We start from the raw sequence: 12,418 nt of genomic DNA, 5'->3' as shown, positions 1-12,418 counted from the left end.
ACACTGAAGTTAACCATGAAGTGAGATGTGAGGAATTTGGCATTCATTTGTGTTTACAATCAACGGAATTCTGAAAAGCTATAGCTGAGAATTTCCAGAAATGAGTTAAATGGATTGGAAATTCCATTTTATTAGCCTAAATAACTGAAAATGTATATATATATCGCTTTTCTTGTTAGTATAATAAAATAATAATGAGTTATTATATACTTGTTATACAAAAGAAATCAGAAAATATTTAAATATTTGTAATTTTATATATTTCAATATTTAAATTGTAATTTTGACCTTTGCAAATATGTCAGCCGCACAGTTTGTATAAGCAAAGATAGAGCAATGAGGAAATTATATCTAAATAAATCAATGGCTCATTTGCCAATGCCCCCGCCCTCGAGCAGCTGTTTACATGGCTTATATACCTAAATATATACATATATAAAAGATACATACAAACACATGCATGTGCACCAGCACATGCGTATAAATACAAAGTCTTATAGACACCAGTGATCGTGATTGCGATCGGTTCGGTTCACGCATAATGCCGCTCCATTATGGCACGCGCCTCGCTCGAAAATCCGGAGGATCCGTCGCACGTGAGAGAAAAGAGGGGACAGAGTTGCTGTTATGCCGTGTGGGGATGAGGCATAGATAGAGATAGAGATAGAGATCGGGAGAAAAGAGAGATTCGGCATTTGGGGAGAGAATAGTGCATTTATTTTTAGGATAACAATGGGCCCCGAAGAGCACACCGGCAAGCGGCGATATTCAGCGGATTTCTATATTTTCGTCGGGAAAATTCGAGGAAAAATTTTCAGTCGAGCGCATAGAGCAACGCGAGCAAGGCGTCTAAAGGCCAGTGCGCGAATTATATTGTATATATACCGAATATATACATACACATATGTATACCCAAAAATACCTATAGATATATTCTACATATATGTGCACAGAAGATAGTCCACGGTATAAATACATAGATATACTTGAAAATTTATACTACATACGGTAGAAGAGGGAAAACCAATTTTTCAATTTGACGAAAAGTAAAAATGTGAAATTTTGTGTGTGATTGTGTGTGAGCTGGTCATGAAAAATTGCAATAAGAAAAGCGGCCATAAAAGTGAGAAAAATGTAAGAGATAGCGAGTATCTGTATCTCGGTGTGTATCTATAATAATATTATCCCGAAAAATACCATATATACGAGGAACGAGAAAACTCAGGAAATCGTGGCTACAACAATCTTAAGTAGAGGCAAAATTTTCCTTATTTCAGATGCGCACATATTTCGGCTTTTAGATTCAGGTTCGAAATCGGATTGAGATACGACTTGGTCTTGGTCTTTCTCGATCCCTAAACCAAAAGCAACAATCCCAATCCTATCTATGCTATTTAGTTTTTGGGGTATGTTTTCTAGTCGCTGCCTCTCTTGGCTGCTTTTACTTTTTGTTTCAACTGCTGCGATGCTGCTGAACTGCTGCTTTTCTGGTCTTTTGCTCAAATAAAAATTCCTCTTGCGTGTTAGCTAAAAGTTATTTATAAAAATTTCTTTTAATTTTGTTTTCTTGCTGGTTGGTGCGGAGATACGAGACTTTAAATACGGCGACGTCTTCGCCTGCCGTTGCTCTCGAGGAATTTTTCAGCTCTCGCCGCTGCATTAATGCCGCCAACGAAATGAAAATGCGGAAAAACCGACAAAATATTACAAGTTTCCGCCTTATACACAAATTAGATCTTGCAAATTAGCGAAATTGAATTGCATTGCATGCTAATGGTAATTAATTCAGCATATATCATGATATTTCCTCCTCCGGTTTTTCCCAAAGTTCACCTCTCCTCGTGCTCTACCAATTTTCCGCTTGGCCAGATTTTCCCTGTCTGTGTGTGGGTGGCACTTGAAAAGTGCACAAAGAAGAAGCCAAAGCTTCAGTTCCAGAAAAACATTACGTATACGCCGGTTGGAATTAACTTGGCTTTAGTGCATCATTATGCCACAGCTAATTGAATTTAATACGGGCCAAGCGAGCATACATATATATACTAACAAAATAGTGTGCATATATGTATGCAAGCCCTATCATTTGTGCAATAATGCATTAAATTTGTAAGCCAAACACGGCAGCTTAAGCATAATGGTAACTGCCATACTTTCCTTGTTAGAAGGTAATTGAATAGCCCAGGCATCCTGTGCCCAAGATTTATGACCTCATTAATATCCAATCAACCTGTTCGGGCCAAATCGGTCGCTTGTAATTAAGCTCCTTGGCCGGTTGGTTGGCTGTCTGTCAGTAAACAAACTTGAACATCAGCAACGCCTTTCACCACCTGCCCCAAATGGCAATTAGGCAGGGCATTTATTTCACTACAGTGTTTGTCAAATGCAATATCCGTGAAAGTGGACAGGCGGACGGACACGGAGATACTGGCAGACAAACAACGAACCTGGCCATGGCAACAATGTCACAACTCAAGTGTCAAACAAAAGGCGACGATGGCAGTGGCGAAAGCAACCAAAACAACGTAAAACGAGGAGAAGATTCCGAGGTTCGAGATTCAAGATTCAACATTCTCGACCATGGAAAGTGCGGAGCTAAAATATCAAAATTTGCATCATTCTATTCTATGAGGATAGTTGACAACAAAGCGCACAAATATTTTGCAATGAGCTCGCTTCTATGTACATTTTGCATAACTCAAACAAATTTAAGGGAGAAAGAGCTTATAATTTTAAACAATGATATGTTTCATACATAATTTTAAAAGATTTAGCTACTTTAAAGTAATAACAATTAAGCAGCCAGCTAAATATTGCATAGTGTCTTGGATTATATATTGTTTAATGAGTTTAACGCCATATCCTGTGAAATTTTGGAACAGATCAATCTGTTCAATCAGACAGATCAATACAATCAATAGCTAGATAAATCAAATCGAAACGTATTACCATTATTAATGGCCTAATGGGTAGGCGTTTTGAGCGGAATCTATCTCAATCCGTATATTTATCGTGGCTATTCCAATTTTAGAGCTCATTATTCAGCTGCTCTGCAGTTCTGCAGTTCTGGCATCGTCTAATGTAAACTTTTCTCGTATTCGGTTCCAATTTGCAAATATGAGGTTTGTCCGTGGGGACACTTTGAGCGGAATTCATCATTTGCCGTTCGCAGATGCCTTTGGTAGTACGAACGTTGGCCATTTTCGTGTGGGGGAAGCTAGAGTAAATGAAAACTTTTGGCCTGCAGCTCTTTCGGTCGCCGGCATAAAGAGCCAAGCGTTAAATTCTTGTTTCCACCAGCCCAGCTAGAAAAGTTTCAGTTTTTCAGTTGTTCAGTTGTTCAGCATATGGCGGTTTGTTTGTGTGGGTGGGTATTCCGGTTTTGCGGGTGTGTGGGTGCTAGCCAACAACTCTGTGTGCGTGTGTGTGTTAGCCAACTTTCGTGCAAGCAAAGGAAATGCTTGACATGTCTTGTTCCTTTCGCTGGCGCTCTTATTTTATTTAGCATTTTTATTTTTTCGCCTTATGTTTGGCTTGTGTTTAGCCCGTGGCATTAACAAAAGAGCGAAAAGAAAAAATTACGCGAACAGAGAGCTGTTTTGCTATATACGTTTATAATTTTTCCCTTCCTTTTTCCAAACATTTTAATTATTTGTCCGATCTTTTTATTTAATTTATTTTTTCCGCTTGCCTTATGCTTTATGCTCCTATGAGCCAAGTTGAACCACTGACCCCCGAGGACCTTCAACTTAACTTATTTACGACTGCCGGTTTTCACTGTCTGGCGTTTTGATAAATTGCATAAATATTATCGCCAGATTCACAGGAATATTTAGATGAGCAGAAACAATAAATCATGCGATTTATTTAACGCAATTAATGCTGATGTTGATTTGGGTTGGCATTTGTTGGACTGTCTGCTTCGCTGTTCTACGTTCATTGAACGGGCACTTTTTGACTTATTGACACTTCACATTGCCCGACATTATTCGCCTTAATTGCTGAAGGAGACTGCTATGCAGATACATATGTATATATGTTTGTGTATTATTTATTAGACTTTAGACAACATAAATTCGCTTTCTCATTGTATTTTCGGCTTGCTTTTGTTTTAATTACCCGATTTGTATATAGACGAAAATGTTGTTTGGCAGTGAAGATGTTGATTCTAATGCAATAAATTAATGTAATTTGTTTGATATATGAAGAGGTCAACAGACCACAGAGATATTTCTGTTTTCGCAGATTTTACTTTGTCTAAATACTTGGCATTCCATTAACGTTTCAATTCGTATGCCTACATATATAGAATACATGCATTTCGAAATTATTTATGATTGGATTAACACAGTCAATTAGTATAATTAATCTGATGTATAAAAAGTATTTTATATCTGCTTAGCTCTATATACATATGAATGCATTCCATCCAAATATTAATAAAATTTAGTTTGCATACAATTGAAAATTGTAAGATTTAATAAATGCGTTTTTACTTTGATAAATTTCGCATATATTATTGCATGTACTTGTGCATGTTTTTATTAAATTAAATATTTTTCAATTGATTGCATTGAACCCTTGAGCATCAACGTTTCACCTAGGAGATGTGTCATTAATGCTATTCAATTAAGGCCCATCAGTTTTATCAACAGGGAAATTCGTTTAATTTTGCAGACAATTGCATTGAAATTGATTTACTGGCATTTGAATATCCATTTTGCGAGGCTGTTCGGAATTCTCTTAAAACACAAATAATTTGTCATTCTGCATACGTACAAATGTATATTCGATATGTTTGTCCTTTGTTGCTGTGCTGACACTACTTGTTCGCTTACCACCCACTTTGCAGCCACCCATTGACATTGAAGCTTGAATTCAGTTATGGCATTGCATTTATTTTATTTCTCGCTGGCCAACACGATTTTTCATCATCGCTTTATAGCCGCCCATTAATTTCTGCTATTATTCTCGATTATATGATGAATTTACCGCTTGGCTGGATCGCATCGCTCGCTAGGAATTCCAGTGGACCGGGAAACATCAAATATTTTGAGACAGTCCCAGAAATAACTTGGCCAAAATGTCGCACTTGACTTGACCCAGAAAAACATTCTCATTTGCATATTTACATTGCCTATCTGGATGGAATTTATTGTTGCTGTTCCTGTCGAAAACAGCAGCAGCAGCAGCAAAAAATAAAAAATAAAAGAAAAGTAGAAGTGAAAGATATATAAGAAAATATTTTCCCTTTACGTAAACGACAGCGATGCAAGAAATTCCAAACTGACGGAAAAGCAAGCGCAGATATTTCAACAACTTCTGACTGCCAGCAAAAGGGGGCGGCGAGCGGTGGATAGGGAGGGGGCGTGTTCGCCGTCTCCACTCGTGTTTATCTCTGCCGGGTGCCATCCTCATCGCATTCGCATAGTTAGTTGTTTCGCTGCCTGCTCAATGACATGTGCTGTCTGAGTGCCAAAAAGTAGGAAAAAAAAAGTAGAAAAAATAAATAAATAGCAAAGACTGGACGCCTCGCAATGTTATTGTATCTTGCAGATGCGAAATTGAAGGCATCGGGCAAACGGCAAATGGCGAGCGCTGAGTTCAGCGCACTTTGAAAACTGTTCGTTGCCCTGATTTTGATTTTGGATTTGGATTTGGCTTTACCCAAACACACATGCCCAAGATATATAATACCAGAAAGGAATCAGTGCTACTCTCCCGTTTCTCATGCACTGCGAAAAACAAGATACCTATTTAATCTGAACAATCTGAGCACATTAGTTTAGTGTTTAAGAATCATTTAGGTGGAGATGTTTCAAAAGCCTTCTTAAAACTACAATATTTGTGCAAAAGTTTTCTTAAATTAAAAACAATTAAGCAAGGCTGTAATATCAAATGGTTAATCTTTTAATTAGTGCATAAAGTTATATAGCTTTCCAATTTATATAATACCATTATCACATTTAAATTGATATTTATTTTTGTTTCTCTGTAAGAGGGTGCTGGCCATATAATTGCGTGTACAGATTAACTTATTTATATGTGTGAGGATAAAGTGGATGCGGGGTGCAGGGGGAGCTGCACGCGTGCCTCGCGCATTTGTTATGCATCTGTGTAATCGTATCTTTAAGATACAATTGCAGCCGGGCATTGTTATTGTCGATGGCGGTGGTGGTGGCGGTGGCTCGTGCCCAACTTCGCATCCGCAGATGGCCCCCGGCTGCCTGGGTTTCTGTTGTGGTTACACTTTAATTTACTAGCCATCAAGTGCACATTTATAATTGGAACGGTGCCAGCTAAAGGGGAGACCCTAGAGTGGCTTCTATCTGTTCGTATCTGTAACTCGGTCCCCTGTCTTACCTCCTCCGCCACCTCGACCATATTTACTGGGGGTTTCCCTTAGACTTGACTTGCCAGTCGGTCGGTCATAACTGTCAGAGACAAAACGCTGCAGCTTAAGAGCAGGCAAGTCCTCATAGTTGCACTACTGCAACTGCTCCACAATGCTGATAGATTAGTTCTCTAATAGCAACGCAATCCACATCCAGGCAGCACAATACCCGCAACGGAGGAGCAGATGGCGGTTAGGTGGTGGCATCACAAGTGACCACTTTAAGCCAGACACTTGGCGGACCTTCAAGGATGGTCTGCCGGATGCGAGCCAACTGGGTGGATTATTTTATTTGGTATTTGTAAAGATTTCCCCATGGAAACAATGACATGATATCTGTAGAATCTTGAAATTATTTTCTAAATTCCGCATTTGAAAGCAAGTCAAAACATCCGTTCATCTTCAAAATTCCTTACCTTGAAAGTATATTTCTGTCGTTTATGACGATTTTTAGCATCTCATCAAAAGCAAGCCCTGAAAAATGTGTATATATTTTGATAAATTATTGCTCAAGACAACATTTATAACCAAATTAAAGATTTATGACACTGCGCGGTAAATATGGTGGCCCAACATGAACACTTCCTTGTCCCACAGTATCTTTCGGTGCAACTGAGTCCTCGAAATCTCGCATCCTTGCTGGGGCATAATTAAAAACTGGGTCGAGTGTAGATTTTCGGTGGCTCTCGACCTTTTATGCCAGCCAGCTCCAGGGAAAAGCGCAGCCACATTTGCTAGCAACTTTGAAGCAGATTCTACCCTTACATATGTCAGTTGCAAGAGCGATTGCCTTCGCTTCACCCACTCGCCTCGTGGATAATTAATTGATTGCCCATTTGATTGAACGTTTGATGGATGAGGGCTGTCCGAGTGTATGGCTCAGTTTACTAACGGATTTCCCATCTCCTGTCTCCTCTCCGTCTCTTGCAGTAATTTGCATCGGCTGTTAGTGGAGCAGCCTCGACATCAGACCCAGTCCCAGCCCCAACCCCAGATTCAGCCCGGAAAACAGTAGCAGTAGCAGTCACCGGCACCACAATCTCAGACAGATCTGCAGTCACATCCATATCCGCAGACATGGTGATAAGCAAAACCGATGGAACGGCGGCCAATGGAGCGGCGGGAGGAGCGGAGGCCGCTGCCCCAACTGGCCTCGATGCCACCGGGAACAGTCTGGCGCATCCTTCGGGAATACCGCAGGATCAGATAGACAACATCATGAGCGGCATCGCCAACACGGGCAACGTCAAAATGAACAATCACCGCAAGAAGTTGCGACAAAGGAAAGTGGCCACTGAACCTATTTAGTCCATATTAAAACTCTGAACTATAAATCTACACTGGACTCATGACTTAGTGAATTCCTGTATGAATTTATTTAATTTTAATTATCTTCCCTGCAGATTTGATATTATTAAGAAACTAGGACAAGGCACATACGGCAAGGTGCAGTTAGGTATTAATAAGGAAACCGGCCAGGAGGTGGCCATCAAAACCATCAAGAAGTGCAAGATCGAGGCCGAGGCGGATTTGGTGCGCATCCGTCGCGAGGTGCAGATTATGAGCTCAGTGCATCATCCCAACATCATTCACATCTACGAAGGTAATTAGGTTTAAGCAAAGTTTAAATAGAGATACAAAATTATTGCCTAAACAACTTGCAGTATTTGAGAATCGTGAGAAAATGGTGCTAGTCATGGAGTTTGCCGCTGGCGGCGAGCTTTACGACTATCTGTCTGAAAGGAAGGTTCTCACCGAGGAGGAGGCGCGACGCATCTTCCGCCAGGTGGCCACCGCCGTCTACTACTGTCACAAGCACAAGATCTGCCATCGCGATCTCAAGTTGGAGAACATCCTGCTGGACGAGAAGGGCAATGCTAAGGTAAGAAGAACTTAAAAATAATAATACAATAATTATTATGAAAAATGTACCTTCTATAGATTGCTGATTTTGGGTTGTCGAATGTGTTTGATGACCAGCGACTGCTGGGCACCTTTTGCGGTTCCCCACTCTATGCCTCGCCGGAAATCGTGGAAGGAACTCCATACCAGGGACCCGAAGTGGACTGCTGGTCACTGGGCGTGCTGCTCTACACGCTGGTCTACGGATCCATGCCCTTCGATGGGTCCAATTTCAAGCGACTGGTGAAGCAGATCAGCCAGGGTGATTACTACGAGCCAAGGAAACCTTCGCGAGCCTCCACTCTCATCCGGGACATGCTGACCGTGTGTCCGAGGAAACGGGCCAGCATCGAGCAGATCTGCTCGCACTGGTGGGTGAACGAGAACGATAATGTGTCCTGTCTGGATCTGGCCGAGGATCTGGCCAATCAGACCCCGGTGCGATTGGATGTCCTGCTTTCCCTTACGCCAGCCACAATCACGGCGGATCAGTTGGTGGTGCCATCGGCGGAGGGAGCAGCTGCTGCCAAGGCGGCGGCCAATGAACGCGTTCCTCGCTCGCATTCGGTGGGCTCGATCCGGGACATGGGACCGCCGAACACGGAGGCGGAACGCCGCATCCTGGACATGGTGGCCGGTGAGTCGATGTCCATTCTCCTGCTTGTCGCTTCTGAAATCGCTTGAGTGGTCCCCAGTGTGAGAGATAGAAGTCCCAGTGCAGCAACCCGCGCAAATATGCTTCTGTAATAGGATGGGTCGATTTGGGCGGACATAACAAATGTGTAATCTATGGGATTAAATTCAAGTGTTGTTTGATTGTTTAATTGAAGAAATCAGAAGACTTCATAGATTACAATCTTGTGCAGACTATGGTCCATCAAATCATTCCACCCTATTGTGTATATAAATGGAGACTAACTGGCTGCCCAATACACACCGACACCAACCGACCTATACCCACTAACTGATCCTACTCCTGGAACCAAAATCCAACCACATAATCCCATCACTTGCGAGTGTACTAAACCATTTGAAACTAAAGTCATTTAACCAAACTCATTAAACCACGCCACCCTTTCTCTCTCTTTCTCTGTCTGTTTCGTGTTTCCAGCTGGAGGAGAAGCCGCCTTGATGCCCTCACCCACCAGGACCATAACCCCCGCCCAGAGTCCGGTGCAGACGAAGAGGAAACTGCAGCCCACTGTTTCTACGGAGAATGCAGCCGGAACCACAGCCAAAAAGAAGGAGAAGCCGGCCAATAGCTCGTTTGTGATCAGCAAGGATGGTGCACCACTGACTGAAGCACCACCTACCATCATCGAACCACAAGCCACGCTCATGGAGGCGGAGACGATTGCCAATATACCCGAGGAGGTTCCTGTTCCCAGTTACTCCCAGAAAGACATGCAAGCGGTGGGTGATCTTTGCGATCTGCTGATGGGAGAAGGATCCAATAGCACCGCCACAACTGCAGCACCTGCACCACCGGCACCCACACCTGTTGCTCGCCAACCCACCAGGGGAAAACTGGATGCCGTTGTTGAAACTCCCGAGGAAAAGGATGCCACCAAAGTGATCAAGAAGTTTGTTAACAAGCACAAGACCGCGGATCTGGTGAATGCCATCAATGAAAGTGCCTCCAAAGCCGCAGCGCCGGTGAGCGCAGTGGCCCCTGCACCCTTCGTCCGCAAGTGCAGCCTGCAGGATGAGTCCACACTGAACAAATTCAATGCGGAGCGTCGGAAATCGCGCATCCTAGAAACTGCCGAGAAGTTCCAGCCTCCGCCACCAGTTGCTGCATCAGCTCCCGAGAAACCCAAGAAGCTCAGCATACCGGGTGTCAGTGTGGGCAGTTTTAAGAAGGAGTTCGAGAAGAAGGCCACCAATCCGCCGGCTGCAGAAGGACCTACGCCCGGCGAATTAAGGGCTCAGGAGCAGGTTGCAGCAGCTGCAGCGGCCGCCCAAGAAGCCGAAGCCTTAAGCACCCCGCCACCATCACCAGTGGTGGCCCAATCGCTGGAGGGCAGCGATTCCAAGAACTCGGTGGCCTCCATTTCGCTGGACGAGGCCCGCCGCTCCATGGAGAACTCCATTGCCTTGCTGCTGCAGGCCCAAAACGAGTCCAGCAAGGAGGTGGACCAGCTGTGTGCCCAAACGGAGACCATTGGTGTCAGTGAACCGGCTACTCAGCAGGAGCGCGAGCGTAAGTTGAAGAACGCCCGCGCCATAATCGGAAATGCCATACAACCAGGTGAGTGATTTTGGCATGATAGATTCTAAGACTAGTGATTCTAGTGATAATGATATCCGTAACTAAGTTAAGCTAAACCACGCAGCGCTTACAAGTTGACTACTAGCATTACTTAGCACTAGTATCCAGGATCTGCTTGTGCGTCAGGGTACAAGTCAAACAAGAAAGTTGTATTATTTATCCGAATTTACACTTTTTAATGAATAATGCTTATTCAAAAAACAGTTTTTAATTCCAACACGTCCAGTATATTTTAGTTTGTGTTTATTTGGGCTGATTTTTTGTAAATTTTATTTTATTTTATCTTACTTAACTACAACAATAGTTTGACTTGTACTTGCCCAAGACCTGGTGCCATCGTCTTGTTTTCTATATTTACTTTGGCATATATATTTAATTCCTTTCCATTTTCAATGTGTATGTGAACGTTTTGCAAGCCGAGTGCTGCATGGATTATATTTGGCTTTTGGAATATAATCTCCTGCTCACACTCACCGAACTTCATCTGAAGAGCCAACAAATCGAAGCGAATCCTCCTTTCCAATTTGCAATTTCGCTTGGCCAATCCACAAAGCCACAAAAAAAAATGAAAATGAAATCCTCAAGCAAAATATACACTCGTCATCATCATCATCATCATCGAACTCACCTGTCTTTTGTCTTTCGTTCCCTCTTGTGCTGACTACCTCATTGTTTTGGGGTGGATCGATTCGTATGAATTTAAATAATAAAACTTGAAGTGAATTTTATGTAGTTAAAGGTCGTATTATTTTTGTCAACGCAAATTAAACTTCATCCTATCCACATTTAGGACATCATGTTTCAATATCCTTGTGTAAAATATGATTTAATGTAATATAAACGGAGATATTTAAAGAGTATTGTTAGAATTCCAGAGCACATTTTTTCGTACTGATCGATCCACCCTACCTGCCATACATGCTCATCATATTCATTGACTCATCATCTTAATTTTAGTGATACGCAGGCCAACACCGTTTTATGGCATCGGCAACGGCTTTGGCAATGGCATGGGTGGTGCTGGTGGAGCAAGTGGTGCCAGTGGAGTGGGTGGTGCGCCATTGAACAATACACCCAAGCGCGCACAGAGTGGCAGCAGTTTTATGGGCTATTCGGGGGCCACATCTCCGGGCAACGTAGCAACATCACCACCGATTTCTGGACCCCAAACGGCACCGCCAGTGCTAATATCACCGAATGCATTGGCTGTGGCCAAGCAAACGATACAGCAACGGATTTTCGGAGGTGGACTACCCAGTCCCAATAATCAGCCAGCAAATCGAAGGCCAGCCACCTGGCAACCGCAGGTATCCTACAGCACGGCCAGCATTTTCCAGCCGCCACAAAGTCAGAGTAGTCCCTTCAAGATGCTGCAGCAGCAATATCAGCAACGTTGCCACGAGGACCAGAAGCCAAGTTGCCCATTCACGCCGCCTCCATCGCCACAATATGCCGCCAGCCAAGCCTACGCCGCCCAAGCCAACAGCAACAACTATGGAGGCAACAGCAACAGCGGTGCCAGCGGCGGCAGCAGCAGCAGCAACAGCAGATGCAACAGCAGCAACATAGGCAACTGCAACACGATGCCTAATGTCAATTACAATGTCAATTCGCGCACGAGACCATTTAATCATAATCAAGCTCAAGACACACTCAATACCAATGCCAATACCAGTGCCAGTGCTACATGTGCCTTGCCTGTGGCTATGTGGCTGAAATGTAAGTCTTGGCAGCGGCTCCAAAAAACAGAAACCCCACCGAATCCGTATCCGTATCCGAAACCAATACAACCAACAACAAAAAACATGTGCTTTGTGCTATGTGTGCCTGCTAAAAAACAAAAAACCGAAGCA

At 43.1% G+C, this 12,418-nt stretch overlaps 1 protein-coding gene across 14 annotated transcripts in view; it reads left to right on the top strand.

Annotated features, from left to right (window-relative positions):
* Positions 1 to 12,418, top strand: part of LOC6728657 (serine/threonine-protein kinase par-1) — a 44,375-nt gene that overhangs the window by 19,682 nt on the left and 12,275 nt on the right. For 4 of the 14 annotated variants that reach the window (XM_016175091.3, XM_016175099.3, XM_044923335.1 and 1 more), the window contains exons 1-7: positions 6,793 to 6,946; positions 7,322 to 7,674; positions 7,795 to 7,994; positions 8,056 to 8,273; positions 8,333 to 8,930; positions 9,405 to 10,544; positions 11,523 to 12,284. In XM_016175091.3, coding sequence (XP_016035303.1) covers positions 7,469 to 7,674; positions 7,795 to 7,994; positions 8,056 to 8,273; positions 8,333 to 8,930; positions 9,405 to 10,544; positions 11,523 to 12,284 — 3,124 coding nt within the window. In that variant the 5' untranslated portion in view covers positions 6,793 to 6,946; positions 7,322 to 7,468. Of the gene's footprint in view, positions 1 to 736; positions 1,135 to 6,791; positions 6,947 to 7,321; positions 7,675 to 7,794; positions 7,995 to 8,055; positions 8,274 to 8,332; positions 8,931 to 9,404; positions 10,545 to 11,522; positions 12,285 to 12,418 lie in introns of those variants that run through there. The other 10 variants (XM_016175094.3, XM_016175093.3, XM_016175096.3 and 7 more) reach the window with 6 other exon arrangements.

The sequence above is a fragment of the Drosophila simulans genome, chromosome 3R, assembly GCF_016746395.2.
Source record: "Drosophila simulans strain w501 chromosome 3R, Prin_Dsim_3.1, whole genome shotgun sequence".
NCBI classification, from domain to species: Eukaryota; Metazoa; Arthropoda; class Insecta; order Diptera; family Drosophilidae; genus Drosophila; species Drosophila simulans.
This window is presented reverse-complemented; position numbering and strand designations above follow the sequence as displayed.